The sequence below is a fragment of the Sinocyclocheilus rhinocerous genome, unplaced genomic scaffold, assembly GCF_001515625.1.
Source record: "Sinocyclocheilus rhinocerous isolate Xijiao unplaced genomic scaffold, SAMN03320098_v1.1 scaffold357, whole genome shotgun sequence".
Classification (NCBI taxonomy): domain Eukaryota; kingdom Metazoa; phylum Chordata; class Actinopteri; order Cypriniformes; family Cyprinidae; genus Sinocyclocheilus; species Sinocyclocheilus rhinocerous.
Genome location: NW_015649568.1, coordinates 1,039,057 through 1,059,894, shown reverse-complemented (window position 1 = coordinate 1,059,894; position 20,838 = coordinate 1,039,057). Strand labels below are relative to the sequence as shown.

The 20,838-nt window shown below is 37.1% G+C and overlaps 1 protein-coding gene across 1 annotated transcript in view; it reads left to right on the top strand.

The window, feature by feature from the left end:
* Window positions 1–20,838, top strand: part of LOC107710683 (thyrotropin-releasing hormone-degrading ectoenzyme-like) — a 114,971-nt gene that overhangs the window by 32,866 nt on the left and 61,267 nt on the right. Inside the window, exons 4-5 of the mRNA XM_016515516.1 lie at window positions 7,977–8,131; window positions 14,342–14,455. Coding sequence (XP_016371002.1) covers window positions 7,977–8,131; window positions 14,342–14,455 — 269 coding nt within the window. The remainder of the gene's footprint in view (window positions 1–7,976; window positions 8,132–14,341; window positions 14,456–20,838) is intronic.

Here is a 20,838-nt window from a genome sequence, read left to right as displayed (position 1 = left end):
TGAAAACTACGTGTTTGAGAGAGGCGGGGCATAGAGGACCTACAATAATGTACAGTATTTGAAAAATAATGTGTTTTTTGAACATTAAAGCATGTCAACATATTCTGTTACACCAAATACACAAAATAATTATCTTTAAAATAGCATAATATGACCCCTTTAAAAGAGCACACAAGCTACATACACAGTGGGAGAGCAGCTGCATCAAATCCTGCTCACATCCTGGTCAATTAGCAGAGATCCAACCAGATCAAAGAGTCATCAGGGTTTCCACAGTATTCAGAGAGAAACAGCGAATAAGAGGGAGCCATACGAATCAGATTCAATTCAGCCATCATCCAGGATTCTCTTCCACATACAGATATACAATTCAAGCTGTGAACACTGTGGGAGTCCCTCTGTGAAACAACCCCTAGTTTCCTATTTCCATCTCCAGCCCATCCAGCCAAAGCAAGCGAAAAATCTCCTGCTAGCTGATCTGGGAGCAGCACATTTAACTGATGAAGATGGCAGCTGATCAGTATTCACTTCACACTCATTGTACTGCAGATCCTCTGCTGACTGTGTGTCTGCGTCCAAATGAACGCATTCATGTTTTAGACCACGGAGAAGCACATTCAGCACTGAGCTGTGAAGGACCTGGTGTGAATTACCCGCTGTGATCAGTGCATTCAGATTCAGTGACACATTAGTAGATCCTCAAAGAAAGGCCACACTAAGTGAATAAACTCACAGATCAAACAGTGAACAGAAACAGAAACATCATATAAACTCAGTGTGTTTGAATGCATCTTTATCCTAATGACACTCATCAGGTTGAAGAGTTCAACATTAAGGTGTTTATTCATGTCTGAAATACCTCTCGCCTGACCCACGTGAACAAATTACAGCGTCTGCCAATACCATCGACCGTCTGGTGCATCTGCCGTATGAACGCTGTAAACAAAAGACCAATTGCCTTATTGAGCGCAAGGATACGAGGAAAAGAAAAGAATGTGTCATAAATGGAGGATATTGATTGGCTGGTTTGTTTATCAAGCATTTGTTCTGCTGCTGGAAAGTCAGAGAGTGTAGATCAGATGTTTCTCACTGTGTGTGTTTATGTGTCTAAATTCAATATTATAGAGTATTTTTGAGAAGCCTTGGTGTTTTTGTGTCTTGAAAGTCCTAAAAGCATTAATAGCTGCTCAGAGAAAATATCCATCACATTACTGCACTGGCGTTCACCTCTGAATTCTTCTCCAAACTTTTTTGTTCACTTGCCTTCAAACCGAATGAAACTCAAAAGTCCCTGATTGGCCGAAGCTTTTATGCACCCTGATAATGTGAGTGTGTTTGCGCTTCGGTCTTTATCTAACGCTGGCTGTTTCTTTTCCTGTGCTTTTGAATGTTGCCCAACAAAACAGAACAAAGGCACCAAAGTCTGAAACTCGCCATTAGAAATTTGCCAAGAAACATAAATGAAAGAGCTTCACAAAAACAGCTCAAGACCTTTTTTCTTTCGTTTTAAATTTGACTGTAATGGCCATTTTTGTGCACTGACTTTGTAAAAATATGGTTTATTTATCCTATTGTTCTGTCATTCTGGATTTTACTTGTTAGGTTATTGTTGGCGTATTGTTTATTTTACTTATGCCATAAAAATATATATTCTCTATTTATATTTTGTGGTGTAAATGTGAAGTTTGCGGTATATGAGATGAAATCCATATCTTTGTGATAAATAATTTAAACTGAGTGTCAAATGCACCTCATACACACAAAGGCTCTCATACTTGACCGCAGACTGAGATTTCTGGGATTTCAATCCTGTCCATCTGAGAGACAAAAACTACTGCAGTCCGGACAGGATGAACACAAGAACTGTGTTTACTAGCAGCTCTTCAGCTTCTCATGTGAATAAAAAACCTTTATCGATGATCTTTTCAACCAGTATTATGCTGTTGGCTGTCTGTAAGTATCACGAATTCGGTCCGGATTCTTCCGCCTGCTCACCACCAGAGGTCGCCCGGACAGGATGAACACAAGAACTGTGTTTACTAGCAGCTCTTCAGCTTCTCATGTGAATAAAAAACCTTTATCGATGATCTTTTCAACCAGTATTATGCTGTTGGCTGTCTGTAAGTGTCACGAATTCGGTCCGGATTCTTCTGTCTGCTCACCACCAGAGGTCGCCTTCTGATTATATTGACTCTCACACTACACAGACTTCCACATGTCACCACGGACTACATTTCCCATACTCCATTTCACTGATTACGTTTACACCTGCAGCCAATTTCACCCACTATAAGAATCAGTCTCAAACAACCATTCACTGCTGAGTATTGTATGCATGTATCACTGTTCTGCTGATAGCATTATTATGGAGCCAGTTTCTTAGTTCAGTCAAGTCATTGCCCTGTCTAGCCTAGTTGTGTTTTTGGATTTCGCCTATCTTGGATTAACCCTTTGGATTACCCTGTTTGGACATTGTTCGCCAGAGATCGACCACGTCCGCTCACTGGATTACTCTTCTGTCTTGCCTAGTCTGTCACTGTTCGCTATTATCGATCCCTGCCTGTTTTGAACACGCTCTTGTTAAATAAAGTCATGCCTCTGTCTCGCATCTCTCCGTAACAGTAAGAACATCAAGTCCAATTTTGTTTCATCAGATGTTACATGAAAACTCTCTGAAATGATGATTATCAAAGACAATTCACAATATAACAAGGTTTATAAATAAAATGAAAAGCGGGTGAAATCTTGAATTTAAGCCATTAAAATCTCTAAACAATGACTGGGCAAAATTACTGTCAACATAAACTGAATTATATTGCTTCAATTTTCCAAGCATATTGCTCCATTTTCAAAAAATAAATAAATTAGTTTCACATGTTTCAGTCTGCCATAATTTTCAAATTCAGTCATATTTATTTATTTTTATCCAGTGTTAAATGTCCAATTCACTGCCCTCTAGTCGATGTGACATTATGACTGAGTAAAAATGTTAATTTTTAAATGCCTTGACTTACAACTATTATGTGAACTCACTGTTATGCTTTACTGTATTTGGACAGACAGATAATTGGACAACACAAGAGTATGCTCACTGTGGTTCTGGGTCAAGTTGTCCTCATCTGATTGTTGAAATTTGTGACCCTGGACCACAAAACCAGTCATAAGGGTAAATTTTTCGATTTATACATCATCTGAAAGCTGAATAAATAAGCTTTCCATTGATGTATGGTTTGTTATGACAATATTTGGTCGAGATACAACTATTTGAAAATCTGGAATCTGTGGGTGCAAAAAAATGTTAGCCTTTTTGCTATGATGCTTGCTATGCTTATACAACAATAATTCGGTTTTAACTCAACAAACACGAGACTAATTTCACCATAATATTGTGCTTTGCAACAAAACTGTTACAAGTTCAGTTATTATTTATTTCCATCAGTTGGGTTAACGTTAGGCCCTGTAATTAGCCAACGGAATTTTCAAATCTGTGTGATTATAATTTAAATCGGACTACTTTTCAAATTGTATTTCATAAACCAACATCTCAGACGTTATGTCAAAACGTTATGGGGTTTCAAATCAAAAAATGACTTTCTGTTACAGAACAGGGCATTGATTTCATACATGTCCACTGTAGAGGACATCAGGACTTAAATCATGTTTATCAGGCATTTTGGGAGACACAACAAGAGAATATGGAAATAAATTATACATCAATATTCCTATGAAATATTAGATATTATTATTAAAATGTTGCCAATTATTACTCCAATTATTACACTTCTTTTTTCATTGTTGCTCTCTGCTCTTGTTACATTTTTTATATATCTGATTGTATATATTTCTCGCCCAGGGTGTAATTCAATGTAGAACCGCCACTTGGCAGAGTGGCAGAGGTCACGTCACAACTTCCCCTGAGATTGCAATGTAGATCTATAGAAGAAAACAGATCAACACTGGCAGGTTCAGTTGAGAGAGTGACTGAATTTAAAGAAAAAGCAAAAATCAACAGCTCATGTACAACCAAAACACACCGGCCTACTGGGAATTTCCCCAAATGTCCTTGTTTACAAACAGAGAGTAGGAAATAGTTAAAGGAAAGGAATAGGAAAATATTTTTCACTCTTTTTTTATCTTTGACATGAAAAAGTGAGAAAGTGACAGTTTAAGTTCACGATCAAACAGTCTCAGAAAAGGAAGGAACAGTTAGTTGTCAACATGTCACTTGACTTTCAGCAGGATTAAATGTGAAGTAAAATCAGCAATAATTCCTAGAAGCAAATCTGACCTGGTTTTTCCAGAATAAATAAGCCATATTATATGCTGCTGTATTTGTTGTATGTTGTTCCCTCTAATATCAGCTCTGACATTTAGCCAAAGGTCAACAGTGAGGTTAGGATGGAAACTGTGGGGGTATTCACTAATTACGCACCGAGTGCTAATGAGGTGCATGTGTTGATTTGGCCAAATGTCAACATTTAGGGTGTTGAAATCCCAGGTTTTTGGGGTTTATAAATGTTTTAGGCTCAATTAGGCTCAAGACCAAGTTTGGCAGGAATAAAAGAAGAAAGGAAGTTGCTGTGCCATGAGGAAGAGAAATGAAGCAGCCAAACAAACAATATGTTGCTTTAACTCGTGTTTTTAAACTAACATGGTTTTTGTTCCATTTCAGGTTTTGACAAAGCTGCACATTGTTTTTCATGGACATTTTCAGGATGTACCAAAAGAAAAGCTACTATTAATTATCCCTACAATATGTTTCCTCTAGCACATTGTGTATTTTGGTTTGAACACGCTGCTGTGAAAGCGCCTGACGATGCAGATTAATAGTTTACTAGAACTAAGGGAATTTTAGGAACTCTTTTTCTTTCTGTTCAACCGTCCCTCGGTGCTTTGGTAAATATGCTGTGTTCCCAGCAGTCTCTGCTGATAATTTCACTATTTCACATCAACATCGTCTCTTTTGTGTCTACTTTTATGTCTCCTAATGGATTTTCTGAGACTAGTCTAATTAAAACATAGCTAAGTACTTCATAAAAATTCTTGAGCTGTGAACGAGCAACTCTGAGTCATAATATTTAATGTGTGAGACGAGCACAGAGCTTCACAGAGAGGTGGAGCGAACTGTGTGATAATGAGACGAGCTGAGAGCATCTGTTTGACCATCTCTGGAGGCTTTTCTCCTCAGGCACCACTGCAGCTCCATGAAGGGCCGCTCTCTTCTGCCCCGCTGCCTGTGTTAAGCGCTCAGATGTGAGAGCAGACCGCAGGGCGTCAGGGGTGCTGTGGACCGAGAACAAGTCTCTCCACTTTACCATGAACACACTTACAGAGACTCAAATCCATCCCTCTCTCCTCATTTTCAGCCTCATGTGCTCCTGAGCTTAATAAAGGTCAGTGTTACGACATTCTGCTGTTCATTATTTCAGACCATTTAAAAAAAATAATCTGTGATTTTTGTTGGTTTCTGTGTAGTTTTGAGTGTCTCTGAAGACAAAGAAACTGTCAAGCAGGAGTCGTGGCCCTGTATTGACTGCTCTATGATGCATTGGGAGATAAAACATTGGAAGTGCTGTTTGAACTGGGTGCAGAAAGTAATAAAGAAGACAGAGACTGCAAGATTAATTTAAAAAAAAAGCCAAGAAAATGTGAGGAATATGGAGTCAAGGTGAATGTATTTAGCACAAACCTAGATCAACACACCTAAACCTCATTATGACTTCCAGAAGTCATAGCATGTCATTAATACATGGAGAAGCCACAAGAGCACATATTTCGTTTGTTTGAAATAAAAACAATAATTATAGGTCTGATGCAATTTATTCCACAGCGTGATTCAGTCAAACAGCTTCATACTGAGGTGAAATTTGTGGCCTAATTAGTCAACAAATCTACACCAATTAACAAACTGCAAACCGAGTCTCCACATGCAGAGACATCTGAAGAAAAATCTAGCAATTTTGATAATTAATATCCAGGTGAGAGACTTTAAGGTTTGGAAACATTTCACATTAGGCCTTCATGATTTAGCCTGGTAGAAAACACTAGAAACAGAACATCTCAACATGAAGGTCCTTTTGAACAGCTGCTGATGAAACTCTCTGAACCTGTTCTATATGCGGACCAGATTCACACCAGCACCACTGACAAATAAAGCACAATTCTGTGTCCTAACAAAGTGCGATAGTAATTTACAGCATCTGTTCACAATACAGTCACAGCCAATCAGAACAAATGTGCTGTTTAATATGCTTAGCTGCATATCAAACTGCATGTTCGTATCGAAACACCACTGAAAGGCCTCCTGACTTAATATATAATATTTAGTAATGCATTGTAATGAAGGATCGAATGAAAGTGAGCGGATCCAAGTGCAAGCAGGGTTTATTAACTAAACAAACAAACACACAAGACAATGCTGGAGTACTACCTCAAAGAAGAAAAAATTATTAAATAGGCTACTCTATCAAAAGAGCCAAGTATACTCAGGGCACTTAATTGAATATTTTGAACAAAAGATTAAGTGCAAGTATAAGCCAAATATACTTATACTTTTCTGTATACTTGCTAGTATAAGTCAAGTATACGTAAGTATAATTTTGTAATGTATATCTCTGATTAGTGCCTAAAAAGTTGACTGAACGTACAGGTGCATCTCAATAAATTAGAATGTCGTGGAAAAGTTAATTTATTTCAGTAATTCAACTCAAATTGTGAAACTCGTGTATTAAATAAATTCAATGCACACAGACTGAAGTAGTTTAAGTCTTTGGTTCTTTTAATTGTGATGATTTTGGCTCACATTTAACAAAAACCCACCAATTCACTATCTCAACAAATTAGAATACTTCATAAGACCAATAAAAAAAAACATTTTTAGTGAATTGTTGGCCTTCTGGAAAGTATGTTAATTTACTGTACATGTACTCAATACTTGGCAGGGGCTCCTTTTGCTTTAATTACTGCCTCAATTCGGCGTGGCATGGAGGTGATCAGTTTGTGGCACTGCTGAGGTGGTATTGAAGCCCAGGTTTCTTTGACAGTGGCCTTCAGCTCATCTGCATTTTTTGGTCTCTTGTTTCTCATTTTCCTCTTGATAATACCCCATAGATTCTCTATGGGGTTCAGGTCTGGTGAGTTTGCTGGCCAGTCAAGCACACCAACACCATGTTCATTTAACCAACTTTTGGTGCTTTTGGCAGTGTGGGCAGGTGTAGCATCTGACTGCTGTTCACTTTTAAAGAAGCTTTTTTTTCTCACAGAGCCCTGTAGGTTTATCAGGCGCCATGACGATAGTAGCTTTCTTCCAAAACTCTGCAGCTGCTTTCAGCCCAATTCATGAAACATGCAAATAAGACACACACACACACACACACCAGCTCGGCGGATAATCATGTTACAGTTTCCAACAGTTCCTCTTCTTCTGTGGCTGATTATAAGATGTGGATTTAACAGCACCAGAGGTTTAACTGCTTCTGTTCTCATTGGCATATGAATGGTTCCTGAGATGGGCTCATGGAGGTGGAGGCGTTTAAAACAGCTGATTCGCTGTCTGCTGTGCCACTGATACACAGACTTGAGTAAAGGAGCTATTTAAAATATGTTTGGAGGGAAATATGATTATGGAGCTGCGTGTCTTGTTGCTTTGCTGTGTCTGTTTTTTGGGTTAAAATGCAATGATCTTTGATTATAGCAATTAGATGATAAATACGTTTGATTCAGGGCTAATCCACATTGATATCTGGGATTAGATCTTTTGTTCTATGATGCACAGTTATGTAGTACAGAAGAACATTTGTCTGTTTTAAAACATCATTTATAGATGAGCAAGATGATTCATATGCAGTGGTGTCTTGGAAAATGTTTGGTTTGATCCAGCCACTGTTTGTTGTATTTGTTTACACTTACTTCTTGTTGCATTGTATCACAATCCTGGTTTCCCGTCATTGAGCTTGGATCTTCCTCACTGTGTGCAGATCTCCTGGCAGTGCCGAAGCATCCGTATGCAGCCATGGAGAACTGGGGCCTGAGTGTGTTTGTGGAGCAGAAGATCTTGTTGGATCCTGACGTCTCTTCCTTCTCCTATCAGATGGAGCTCACCATGGTGGTGGTGCACGAGATCTGCCATCAGGTAAAACACATTTATTGGAGTAAGCATGTGAGCTTCTCTATAGTATAACAATGTTTTACGGTCAGAGTAAAACTACATCTTGCTGGTTTATACAGTATATACACAGGGAAACAAGATCAAATGTGTAAATAATAAATCATAATGGACTAATTTAACCAATCATATCAATAGATCAGTCAGGGACACTTTTTTGACATCTTTTCTGCATCTCCATTTGAGATGCGCAACTTGAATCAGCCCTCAAATAGGCCTTATTCCTTTTTGCACAATAATATTTTGATTATAGATCAGTTTTATTTACACAAATGTAGATTTGTTAAAGTTTGTGGCTTTAAAATATTTGAAAGTTTGATTTTAATCCTTAAATCAAATGAAATAATAATAATAATTATTATTATTATTATCATTTGTGTTTAGTTATGTATGTGATTAGCAGTGATGTCTGGTTTGTTATTTCAAGAGGTTTAATAAAGAAAATAAAAAAATGTCCGCAACTGTTCCAGCAGTAATTCAGATATTGTAAGAACTAATCAACAAAAACGATGATAATAAACGGCCATTAAAATGATAGAAAACTAAATTATGGATCAATCGGGTCTGCGAGCTGTGCGCTGAAAACAGCTCCGCTTATTTAACAGTAATCAATAAAACAACTAAACGCACCTGAAGAATAGCGTAGGACTCCAAAAAGTGACCTTTTGTGGGGAAAATGGACGGTCCAAACTGCCCAAAACATGCGTTATATTAAGAAACTCGTAACTATTTAACGTATATTACAAACTCGTCCGCGTAGCAGCTTTTGCTATCAGGTGTTAAGGCTCATGTGTTTGTTTTAATGTGCGGGACATGTTTTTTAACTTACATTTGACGTTTACATCCTTGTTTATGAATATTAGAAATTCACATGAGTGTTTCCAAATTGTATAAAGACTACTGAAAGGAAGCGAATCTCTGCCAAACTTGACAGACTTCACTGACTAAACGAACTGCAGCACGCGCATGCGCATTAAACACACGCGGAGCGCAACAGAGAGATGAAGATGATAAAGATATTTTAGATTTTAGACATTTTACAAAAATAAAAAAATATTTGTTGTGTTGAGTTCAGGTTTTCTGCATGAAAGGCAAGTAATGGTAATTTTATTAGGTTAGTAACTATAAAGGGATTAACATGTAATTGGAAATTGTCCATATCGTCACAGCTTTGGCAGCCAAAACTGGAATAGAATGTTTTTTTTTTGTTTGTTTTTGGTTTTTTATTTCAAAACATATTTTATTCCAGTTCGGAATTAAAAAAAAAAAAATCCCCTGCAAATTAATCAATTACTAAAATAATTATAAATAATTTAGAATCCTAATGATTATGCTAATCAAACCCATTAAAAGCTCCTCTTTCTTGACTCTGAATGTCCTGTCAGTGCTGTTTACTGGTGGCCTCTGAAAAAAGGGAAAAAAGGCAGAAAGAGAGAATCTCCAGGAGTCAGAGAGCAACAGAGAGTGTGAAGATGGTCAGTTGTTGAGTTAAAGAGCAGAACAACGGCAGATGTAATTGGTCATCTGGAGAATTTGATGCACAGCTCTTATAAAAAGAGCTTCACACATCATGTCCATTGGGATTGTGAAAGTAAATATTTCTTTACTTCATCCCTCTTTCTTTCTCACTCACTTTGTTTTTCTCTCACTCTAGAGTGTTTCACACATCTTTCTTGTGTTAAATAACCTGTTTTTTGTATCTTTGCAGACTATTAGACACAGATCAAACAAGCAGCTTTTTTTTTTCTTTTGGCAATGAAATAATGTTCCGTAAGGGTCTTAAAGCCCACAAATGCATCATCATCATGAATTGTAAAGGAAATGTTGGAATTATTCATTGCATGTGCTCAATTTCCACCAGCTTTTGTTCGCAGCTCTTATGTTGCTGAGAACCTTGGATTTTAGTGTCTTTTGTTATGGTGGATTATTTATGAGCATGTTGGAGATGTTCTGCGCTCTCCAGTATTGTTCTGCATTCATCTCTTGAATAGTCTTCCTCATGTGCTGCTGAATCGCAGCTCTGCATTGTGTTCTAGGTGCCGTTGCTTTGATTAAAAAGCCCAATGTGCGGGACAAAACAGCATGTCTGTAGTTCTTTCCTCTTTTCTTTTCATTTGTTTTCACTTTTTGACTTATTTTTAGGGAGAAGAAAATAAAGGAAAACAATCCCCTCATCTCTCATTTCTGCACAGATAATGCAGCTCCAGTCTGAACTCACTCTGAACCTTATACAGTAAAACACTCTCACAGGGAGCATGCAATCATGATATTATTTGAGAAACAGCAATAGCGTGCATATTTGATATTTTTAGAGCTGGAATTCATGAGGGCATCCCAGATCAGACTGTTCTCAGCATATAAACCCCTGTTTTATGATCAAGAATAATTGAAAAGAGGCTGTAGTGGAGGCTGGAACTATAATATTGACTAGTGATGCTGTTTACAGGGAGAAGCCTGAAATATGTCCAATACTGTCCTGCAGTACATTAACGTCCCCACTGAATTCACGTTTATGTATGTGTACAGCACACTGTAAAGTTGAAATCTAGTGTTTTAATCAGCATTTAATGTGCTTTAAAAATATGTAACATAGAAAAAACTTAAGCAGTTATGGTTCTATTTCATTTAAGTGTTTGAAATCTCAATACACAATGTGTTGCAACAAATTCTCACACACTGCAAATGCATGTACGCTAACCAACCTGATCTTATGAGAAAATGTAACAATTTTATGAAGTGTTTTTTTTTTTTTTTGTTATGAATTTGTATATGATTCATTCAGAAATGTAAGCATGAAGTTCCACCCCTAACCCCACACCTAAACCTAACCGTCACTGGGGCATAAGTGGATTGTATGAAAATGTGCTAATGAGATTGTACAAATTCAATGAATTAGCTATCAATTTGACAGAAGCGAGAGTGTGTTGATGCTAACTTAGGATGTCAGTTGAACATTAAAACAGTCCAAATAAGCATTAAACACAAGTGTGTGTGTGTGTGTGTGTGTGTGTGGAGATAGAGACTAAGTGTGCGTATGAATAAGAGAAAGAAAAAGAAACAGAGAAAGAGTAAAAGACAGAGATTAGCCATCACGCGTTTTGAATTCCACCGCAGGCTCTTTCACCCTTTTGTGTCGCAGCTCTCTGGAGCTTCTGCTCATCTTTATGTTTTAATTAAGACGCCATTTTTCTATTCATACTGTTTCTCTGCTTCTGTCTCATGTGAATCATTGCCATATAGATTTAAATAGCACACTGCTAATTGTTTTCCAGTATAGAGAGCGTTAGAGTGGGCGGGGCTTATGCTTACCTGACATATTGATTGACACATTTATTGTGAATGCATTAAATGAGTCCTCATCCAGCGCTTATTCTGTCATATATTAAAAGGTCTGTCTGTGCTCTAATAACTCGAGCTGGTGGCAAAGTGCCGGCATCTGATAAATCACATTTGTATCTCGCACGCGCGCCGACTAACTGCAGAGAATTGATTAGTGGACGGCAGACTCTGTTTGCTATTGTATAAGTTTATCCCTTGGCTTTCTGGGGCTCAGGACCTACTATCTCTCTCTCTATACTGGCTCATTTTAATGTCAGATACTGTAGCAGCGGATTGTTAGTAGATTTGCCCCCACCAGCGATGAGGTTTATATGTCACAGTCACTCAACCAGGGTTAATTTCTCAACTCATTTCAGCCTCTCAGATTAAACGATGCTGCACACAGCCCTGTCGATGCAGCTGATGTTGAGTTTTCTTATTTTCCACAGATGGGAGAGGTGACATTCTGCCCTCTGGGTATGAATACAATGGGAAAGTGAGGCTTCAATTCTTATACGTCACATACATCTCAAAAGGGTTGCTTTAAAATAGGCTGACCATATGTGCCATTTTTCCCGGACACGTCCTGGCCAGGATTTCTATATTGCCAAAAATATCCAGGTTTTGGATTTGTTCGCGCTGCGCAGATGGATCGGTATATGACATCAAAATACACCTCCCCGTAGGCAAGCTAGTGCCCCTGCCGATCCCACATCGACCCTGGTCTCACCTGGGAGTCGATTTTGTAACAGACTTGCCCAACTCAGAGGGGTATACCTGCATCTTGGTCGTAGTAGATCGGTTTTCTAAAGCCTGTAAACTCATCCCCCTCAAAGGACTTCCCACCGCTCTCGACACGGCAGAAAACTTATTTCACCCACGTATTCCGAAACTTTGGAGTCTATATTTTAGGCAATATAGAAATCCTGGCCAGGATGTACCAGGGAAAAACGGCACGTATGGTCACCCTACTTAAAAGCATAGTTAGACATTAAATATGAGTTGCACATTAAATATGAGGATAAATGGTCCGTCAGTGGAAATGAGTCTTGACTAAATGACTCACTTCTGTTGGCTGGTGTTTTATTCTCTCCTCATTTATAGAAGACGACATCTGTAAACACATGAAATTAAGGATTTCACACTCTGACTGAATACTGACAAATAAATAAACTTTGTCAATCAAAACAGAGGGTTTTACGTTTCCTTATTGTGATTGGAGCAGTTTACAATTTTAGTTGTTTTTGTAAGGGATTTAGACCATGGTGCTTGCGTGGGAGATGCAGGTTTGAGTCTATGTATAACATTTGAGCTTGTACTGAAATACAGCCTCAGGACTTTTTTCCAGTGGTTTTCCAGTTGAGAAGGCAATGACCTTTGCCCTGTAGTCACAAACCAGACAGACCTTAACTGAAACTACATATTAAATATCAGCGAAGGACATTTACACACACACATTCAAGCATATAATACTATTACTGTACAAAATTGTGAGTTTGGTTGAAGACTCCATGCCAGTATGATTCTCAGCTCCTTCGGAGACTTATATAACTGAAAGTTGTTTTTTTTAATGATGCCGTTGAAGGCTTTCTCCTTTTTCAAGTGTCCTGAATATGCTGCAGTATAGAGGTACAGCATGAACTCTTCCCTGCACGAATCTGCAGAATCCCTCTGTTTAACTTCGTCTCACTGACACGATGTTGAAGACATAATTGTGCGAGGTTGAGTCTCATAGTTTGTACCAATCATACACGTTCTAGTGTTGTTGAACTGTCTGTGCCATTCCTCAAGATGTCACTGCACCAATCCATTTGCTCTGCAGCTTGTCTTTTTAAACACAATAAGTGATGTGATGTGACTCACTATCCTGGTTCACTGTCATTAGCGTCAGAACATCTGACAAATCAGAAGAGGGCAGAAAAAGTCACTAAACCCATGGGAAGCCACTTGATGTGCGCCTAGCAGAAGGCTCCTCTGAGAGCAGAATACCAGCTGTCTCTCTCCACACTATCAGTCCGTGTGTCTGATGATCGTCCCGTCAGGTGCTTCGAGAGCTGTTCTTATGATGTCATGTTCAGATGAAAGAGGCCCGACTCCTACAGAGGTTTGTGTGCTGCAACAATGAGATCCGGCGTTCAGTAGCACATCTGCTTGACGGCCTCAGAGTCTGGAAAATATTCAGCCCATTTAGAACTGCAGTGTTGCATCTTTTTCCAGTCAATAGCCCTGTTTTGCACACTGTCATCTGCACACAATGGTAGGGGTCATTTGGAGTCTTTCTACATTCCAGATGGGATGTTTCATAATCGAATCCTTATTTTTCTCTATTCTGTTCATTTACTGTGTCCTTGGCGAAACTCCTAGGTATGAATGCTGTGAAACTGAAAAATGTGTTTTAATTGTGTAACTGTAGGTAATTGAATGTTTAGGCCACTGTTAATCATAGTTCAGAAGCTCTGCCGGGTTCTCAATGTTCTGTGAAGCCTTTTGTGAACTACTTTTCTGTTGAACCAGAGTGCAACTGTTTATTAAAAGTGTTTATGTGTACTTCTACTTCTAAAGAGCACAGGTTATTTTTTCTGCAGTATTGGATTTTTGTAATAAAATGCGTTTGCCAATAGATGTAATACGCTTTTGTGGATATTGGATAAATAGGAGGGTGGATTGCTATATATTTCTTTTCTTCAAATAGAATGCTTTGTCCAAATAAAGTTTGGTTTCAGTTTACCCATAAACAATTTTCTTGTACAAAACAACAGAAGTTTGTTGTAATTCTTCGCCAGTGAACATGAAATCAATCTTTTGTAATGGTCACTGTTTTTTCTGTTGATGATTGATTGTTCATTTCTTCTTTTCTAGTGGTTTGGGGATCTAGTCACACCGGTTTGGTGGGAGGACGTTTGGCTGAAGGAAGGATTTGCGCATTACTTCGAGTACATCGGGGCTGATTTCCTCTTTCCAAAGTGGAACATGGTGAGTTGTTGCTCAGAAGTGAGCACTGTAGTAACCAGTTCATTTCATTCAATGAATCATCCTTCACTTTGAACTTGATGTGATGTGAGACAAAATATTTGTCTCATACACATACTCACACACTATGTAGAGAGAGTTTTGTTGGTTTTCATGCTATTCAGATGTGCGGATCCCTTAAAACAAGAGCAATTCTTCAATGATTTTCACACGCACACAAGATCTTGAGCATTTCTTCTTGTGCCAAGATTCAACTAAGCAGAAAACAACAATCAACTGTTTCAATAAAAGACCAGGATGCAATTTCAGTTGTTTCTGACCAGGTATAAACTCTCTTTTTCATCCTTCTGAGTTGAGCTGCTGTGTCCAGTGATTTTTTTCCAGTGTTGGGTCAGACAACTGTCAGCATATAATTATATCACAGTATGCCAGTCACTGCTGCCTGGTCAGTGTCACTCAGCATGACCAGTATCATCACTATAAAAAAGCTAATATTGTTTGTTCCTGCTGAAGTCTTCCATAAGAGATCCCACAGTTTGCAATCACTATTCTCAACAGGTGATTTATAGAAGAAGCTTTTGTAGATGTCAGTTGGACTGTATGTGCAGACAGAATCATATCTACTTGTGTTGAGCTGTGTTATCACATTCCTCTATTTCAGTCCTGCTTCATTGCCAGAGCAACCAGTACTTATGCCATCATATTTTGTTGTGTTGTAATGAAATTTAGTCTATAAGTAGTCGTCTCCAGATGTTTGAACAATTATTAAAGGATAGCTTTGAAATAAGAGAGCCACAGATAAATTTATGATGCACTCTTACCATGGCTAGTCATAGAATTCGCAAGACTTATTCAGTTGGAAAAGACAAACTACATTAATATTGTCAAACCTCTGTGATAGTCTGAACTAAAACTGCTAATTTACTGCAGAGCTTCACAGAGCTGGAATTTGAGCTAAAGCTACCATTGAAAAAAAAAAACACTTGAATTCAGGCCAGCACAGAAACTCTACTCATAAACTAGAGTACAAAATATAAACCCCAATAAATAAAGTGCAATGTAAAATGAGTCATCCACATTCATTTTCTACATCCAGATGGGTTCATGTTTGGTGAAAGACAAGGCTTAGCTTCAATCCACAATGCTCAGCCGTCTCACAGTAGTCAATAGGTTCAGTGATTTTCTGAATGGCTGTTTAACGGCCAAGAATTATGAGGTTATTTTACCAGACCAGGTGCGTCCAAACCATCATCTTATGATATTCCTGTATTGAGTGTTTGTGAACACCAGGATGAAGCCAGACACCTTCCATGGCTTCTTCAGTCACCATATCTGAACATTATTAATCTTTTATGGGAATTTCTGGAGTACAGATTCACGATGAGAACAGGAATTCCACCTTCTTCCCCTAAAAAAGCTTTTTCTTTCAGAAATATGATCCAGTGTCCCACAGTTACCGTCCTGCAGTTTCTCTTCACTAGTATCTGGATATCAGTATATGTTAAGTGTATTGATGACTGTCAATTTAATTATTGTAGCATATAGCATTATGATGCTACATACAACACATTTTTCTGTTTGTTAACTGCTCAATGTCTACATATCACTTAATAAAATCCACTTTCAGGTTTGTTAAAGAATAAAACAACCTGATGAATTAATACAAGGACAAACAGTTCTCCCTCTAGAGCTGCTTTTGTTTGAGCGTAATGGTGTTAGCCATTAGCATAATGCTATTCTGGTCCAGCTTTAGTGGCCTGTAAGTGGCCTGTTTAGTGGCCTTCACTGACTGTGTGCAATTTTATCATGAGTTAGTGTGAAGATTATTGAGGGTTGTCGGTGATGACAGACCTGATGTTTGGTTTAGACTGGACATACAGTAGTGTAAACAAAGGGCAGTATAAGGCAGTCTAAAGCTAATCTTTTGCTAAACTTTTTACACCAAATGTTTACTATTTTAGTTGTCTAATTTTTACTTTGTTTTATTTTTACATGTCTCATTTGAATAGGATAAATTAAATATAGCATCCTTGTTTAATACATATTTGTGCTTACAACTCATACATTCACATTCTCATTCACATTCCCATAATGACCTTCCCATCCGTCTGTCCCAGTATTTCATACCTCTCTGATCCAAGCCACCTTGGTTATGGGGCATCAGCCAAGCAGAGAGACCATTTAGGGAATGTCATTTCAGGGAGAAATTGGGTTTTGATGGAAACACTTCAGTACGCTGATAGGATGACTGTAAGCATTTCCCTACCAAAATATGGATAAAATTGCATGTTTCAGTCTAAACCAGAACTGAAAACTCACAAATGCACAGAGAAATGTTGGGAATGTATTTGACACGGACCTGTAATAGGTCATTAAAACAGCCTATAGGTTCCTTCACCTGCTCATTACTACTGGACTGTTGGTTTTCCTCCGCTTTCTCACATCCATCATGCTAGAGATGCTTTCAGAGAGGTTTGGTTACCCATAAGGCATTGGTTGATCAGTGTGAAACTTCAGGTGCATTTACAGCATGGGATGAGGTTGAGATGTTAATAAGCAGGATCTAAATGAAGTATCATTGGGCATAAACACCTTGTTGAGAGCACATACAGGCCAGATGGAAGCTCTTCTCATTTTATAGTGCACCTTACGTGACTCACATAAAATCACCAGCTGTTCTCTTTCTGTCTCTGTCTCTTTCTCTGTATTCACATTCACTATAATGTTGTAAATTTGCATGAAGGCCTCATTTGCTATTGATTTTATTGAATATACACTGCCGTTTAAAAGTTTGGGATCAGTAAGATTAAATTTTTTTTTAAAGAAGTTTCTGTAACAAAGGGTATAATGCATTATAATTATTCATAATGTGCGTAACAATACATTATATCTTGTCATAAATAATTATAACTGGATTTAAAATGCATAGGGTAACAATGAATTGATTAATGTTATAATGTATTAACTGTGGTCACAATTATTCATGTGATTGTACAATGCATTATAAGGTGCATAATTACAAGACATAATTAATACATTAAAACTAAATTTATAATGCATGATACATAAAGGCTTTAAGTGTAACCAAAATTTCTTATACTCATCAAGGCTGTATTTATTTAATCAAAAGTACAGAGAAAAAAAAAACAGTAGTACTGTGAAATATTATTGCAATTTAAAATAACGGTTTTCTTTTTTAATATATTTTAAAATCTAATTTATTCCAGCGATGCAAAGCTGAATTTTCAGCATCATTACTCTAGTCTTCAGTGTCACATGATCCTTCAGAAATCATTGTAATATGCTGATTTATTATCAATGATGCATTTTTTTTTTTCAAGATTCTCCAGAATTCTCAGGAAGTTAAAAAGAACAGCATTTATTCAAAATAGAAATGTGTAGAAATTTGGGCTCAGTATTTTTTTTTCTTTCTTTTTTGAAAGAAATTAATATTTTTATTCAGCAAGGATGTGTTAAAATGATCAAAAGTGATAGTAAAGGCTTATATTGTTAGAAAAGATTTCTATTTTGAACAAACGCTGTTCTTTTTAACTTTGTATTCTTCAAAGAATCCTGGCAAAAGTATCACAGGTTCTAGAAAATATTAAGCAGCACAAAGGATGATAATAAATAAGCATATTAGAAAGATTTCTGAAGGATTATATGACACTGAAGACTGGAGAAATGGTTGGGGTAATAGCTGATGAAAATTCAGCTTTGCATCACAGGAATAAATTACATTTTAAAGTATTAAAATAGAAAACAGTTATTTTACATTTTAATAATATTTGCAGAAAATAAATGCAGCTTTTGTGAGCATAAGAAACTTCTTTAAAAAAGCATTCAAAATCTTACTGATCCCAAAGTTTAGAACGGTAATGTATTACTTTAAACTTTGAGGTTCATATTAATCTGAATAATAATGTAACTGCCCATCAGAAAAATACTTATAAGTCAGCTGTCACACAGTGTTCTCTTCTACAAGTCCACTTAAGTGATGATATAAATAGCTTGAGAGAATAGGACACTGATTTCAAGAAGTCTGTACTTTCTCCAAGATCTTCTCTCTGAAGTTAAATATGAGGGATAAATTATTGCTGCAGTACATTAAGCATAACATGTTTCACGTTTTTTAAAAAATTTTTTTTTTATCTTTTTCTTTTTTAAAGTGACACAAATATCTAAAGTTAATTTTACCTCTGCTGTAATTCTATGTAGAAAATGTTATCCTCCATTAGCTGCTGCCTTGAATGAAATCATTTATTTCAAATCAGTCTGACTGATTTGAAATATCAGTCAGATATGGCAAAAAGCCACCCAACATCCACACACTTTGTTTGCAACTCAGATAAATATTCTCTGTACTGATTTGTATGACTTCTCACTTTTATGTGGGTCTGGGTTTTTTTTCATGTTATTTCATTAATCTGCTTTTAGCAGAACTTCAGAATATGAGATTATGATTGTGCTTTGATCGCATTACCATTAACCAGCATTCACTGCACTGAAAACCCTAATAAGTTGACTTAACTCAATTGATTGAATAAACTCGTTCCCTCAAATGAATTGAGCAATGGGTGTTCTAAAACGTGTATGTTTAAGTTCACTCAGCTGAGTTCTCTTGTAAACTCTATTTAAATTTTTAAGCTTGAATTTTTAATACTTGATTTGTATTTCATATATTTTACTTAAATAATTAAGTTCACTTAACTTCTTCATTTAATGTACTTACACTGTAGCTAATGAAGGTTATAGCCTCTTAATGAGATTGGTGAATAAGTCTGTAAGTCTGTTAAGTCTCAACAAGGATTTTTGTATGAAATGAAGTCAAATTGGTAAGATGCTGAGATCTTGAGAGATTTTTATTTATTTTTTAACAGACAAAATGCAGAAAGACCCGCATTTTGTAATTATCTACCAATCAGTGCATTAGTGCATCTTGTTGCCAGGCAGAACTGCTTGCACCACAAATCACATTGAATAAAGACCAGAGTGAGCTGTTTTAATCAATTAGGATTTTGACGTAATAGTCAAGATTACTTAATTATGTAAGATAACATTTGGGTTTACAGTGAATAGAAGATGCCTTATTATATTGACATAAAATTATGAATGATTTGATGAACATTTGTTTCTTCATTCATTTCCGTATGTTGTTTGTTTGAGCTCAAATCCCTTGATTAAAATATTCTGCTCTGTTTTTTGGGCAATAATTATTCATTATGATGGAGAATAAAGGTGTAATAAAACATTCAGAGTATCAAACCCAGACGTGTTTATAGCAGCTTATAGTTTGCTGGCATATATTAAATACATAAATGAAAAAATAAAAAAATAAATAATAATAATAAAAACTTAATTTAGTGTCATTTTGAATTTAGTCAGACAGTACAGAGATTTTGCCAGAGAGTCCATTATGAAGATGATCTGGATATGAACCTGCAGTGTGATGTTTTCATATATAATTCATGTGATTCATCCATTTTCATATACAGTAACTGGCAAACTGCCACTTTCAAATGAGCAACAGGAAAACAGTGTCACTGGAGAAGCACATTTTACTGAAATGTATAAGAGTTTGTGGTGTTAAATTGATCGTGTTTGTTTATATTATTTTCTTTTGAAACGATTTTATAGAAGTTGTTCAACAAAACTGGAGCAAGTGTTTATTAGTATATTTAAACATTTAATGAACATTATATTTCTGTGATTATTCTGTTATAATATATTGCATTTGTGTGTTTACATTATTCACCAAGGTAATTCAAAGAAAAACATGGTAGTACCATTATTATTTTTTCTTATTTAATTGCCTCATTGTGAACAATAAGAAAAATGACTAGTATGGTAAGATGGATAGATGAAGACAGTGCAATTCTTCACTGCAGTCATCGTGTGGGAATCCTTGACGTTTTGATGATATGTTATGCTGTACATGATGTGTATTTATCTTTCATGGATGTTGCCTTATCCGATCATCAGATCCCAGTTTCTGTGCCAACTTTAGCCTGGGTAAAAGATGCCTTTTGTTGAGGTGATGTTGCCAATGACCTTTGTATGGTGTTTCCACCAATGCAACACATCATCAGTTGTGTACCCCAGCCTCATTGGGTGTTTAGGCCCTTTATCACAAGACACCCTCAGCCGAGGCAGGCCCACCACAGGCTGATCAGACCCGGGTGTGTGTCACTTTGTTGCATGGCCATTTGGCAGCCCACACTGTGTCCATCCGCTTCAGCCACAGCCTGCTTCTGAAGCTGCTTCTTTGAGCGACAGTGGCCAGTTCCCTGACTATCCTTCGCTGGACCTGTCCTCTGATGCCCAACTCCTTCAGCAGCTTTATTGTAAAACTAGCCACAAAGCCCCTGCAGCCCACTTCCACCGGC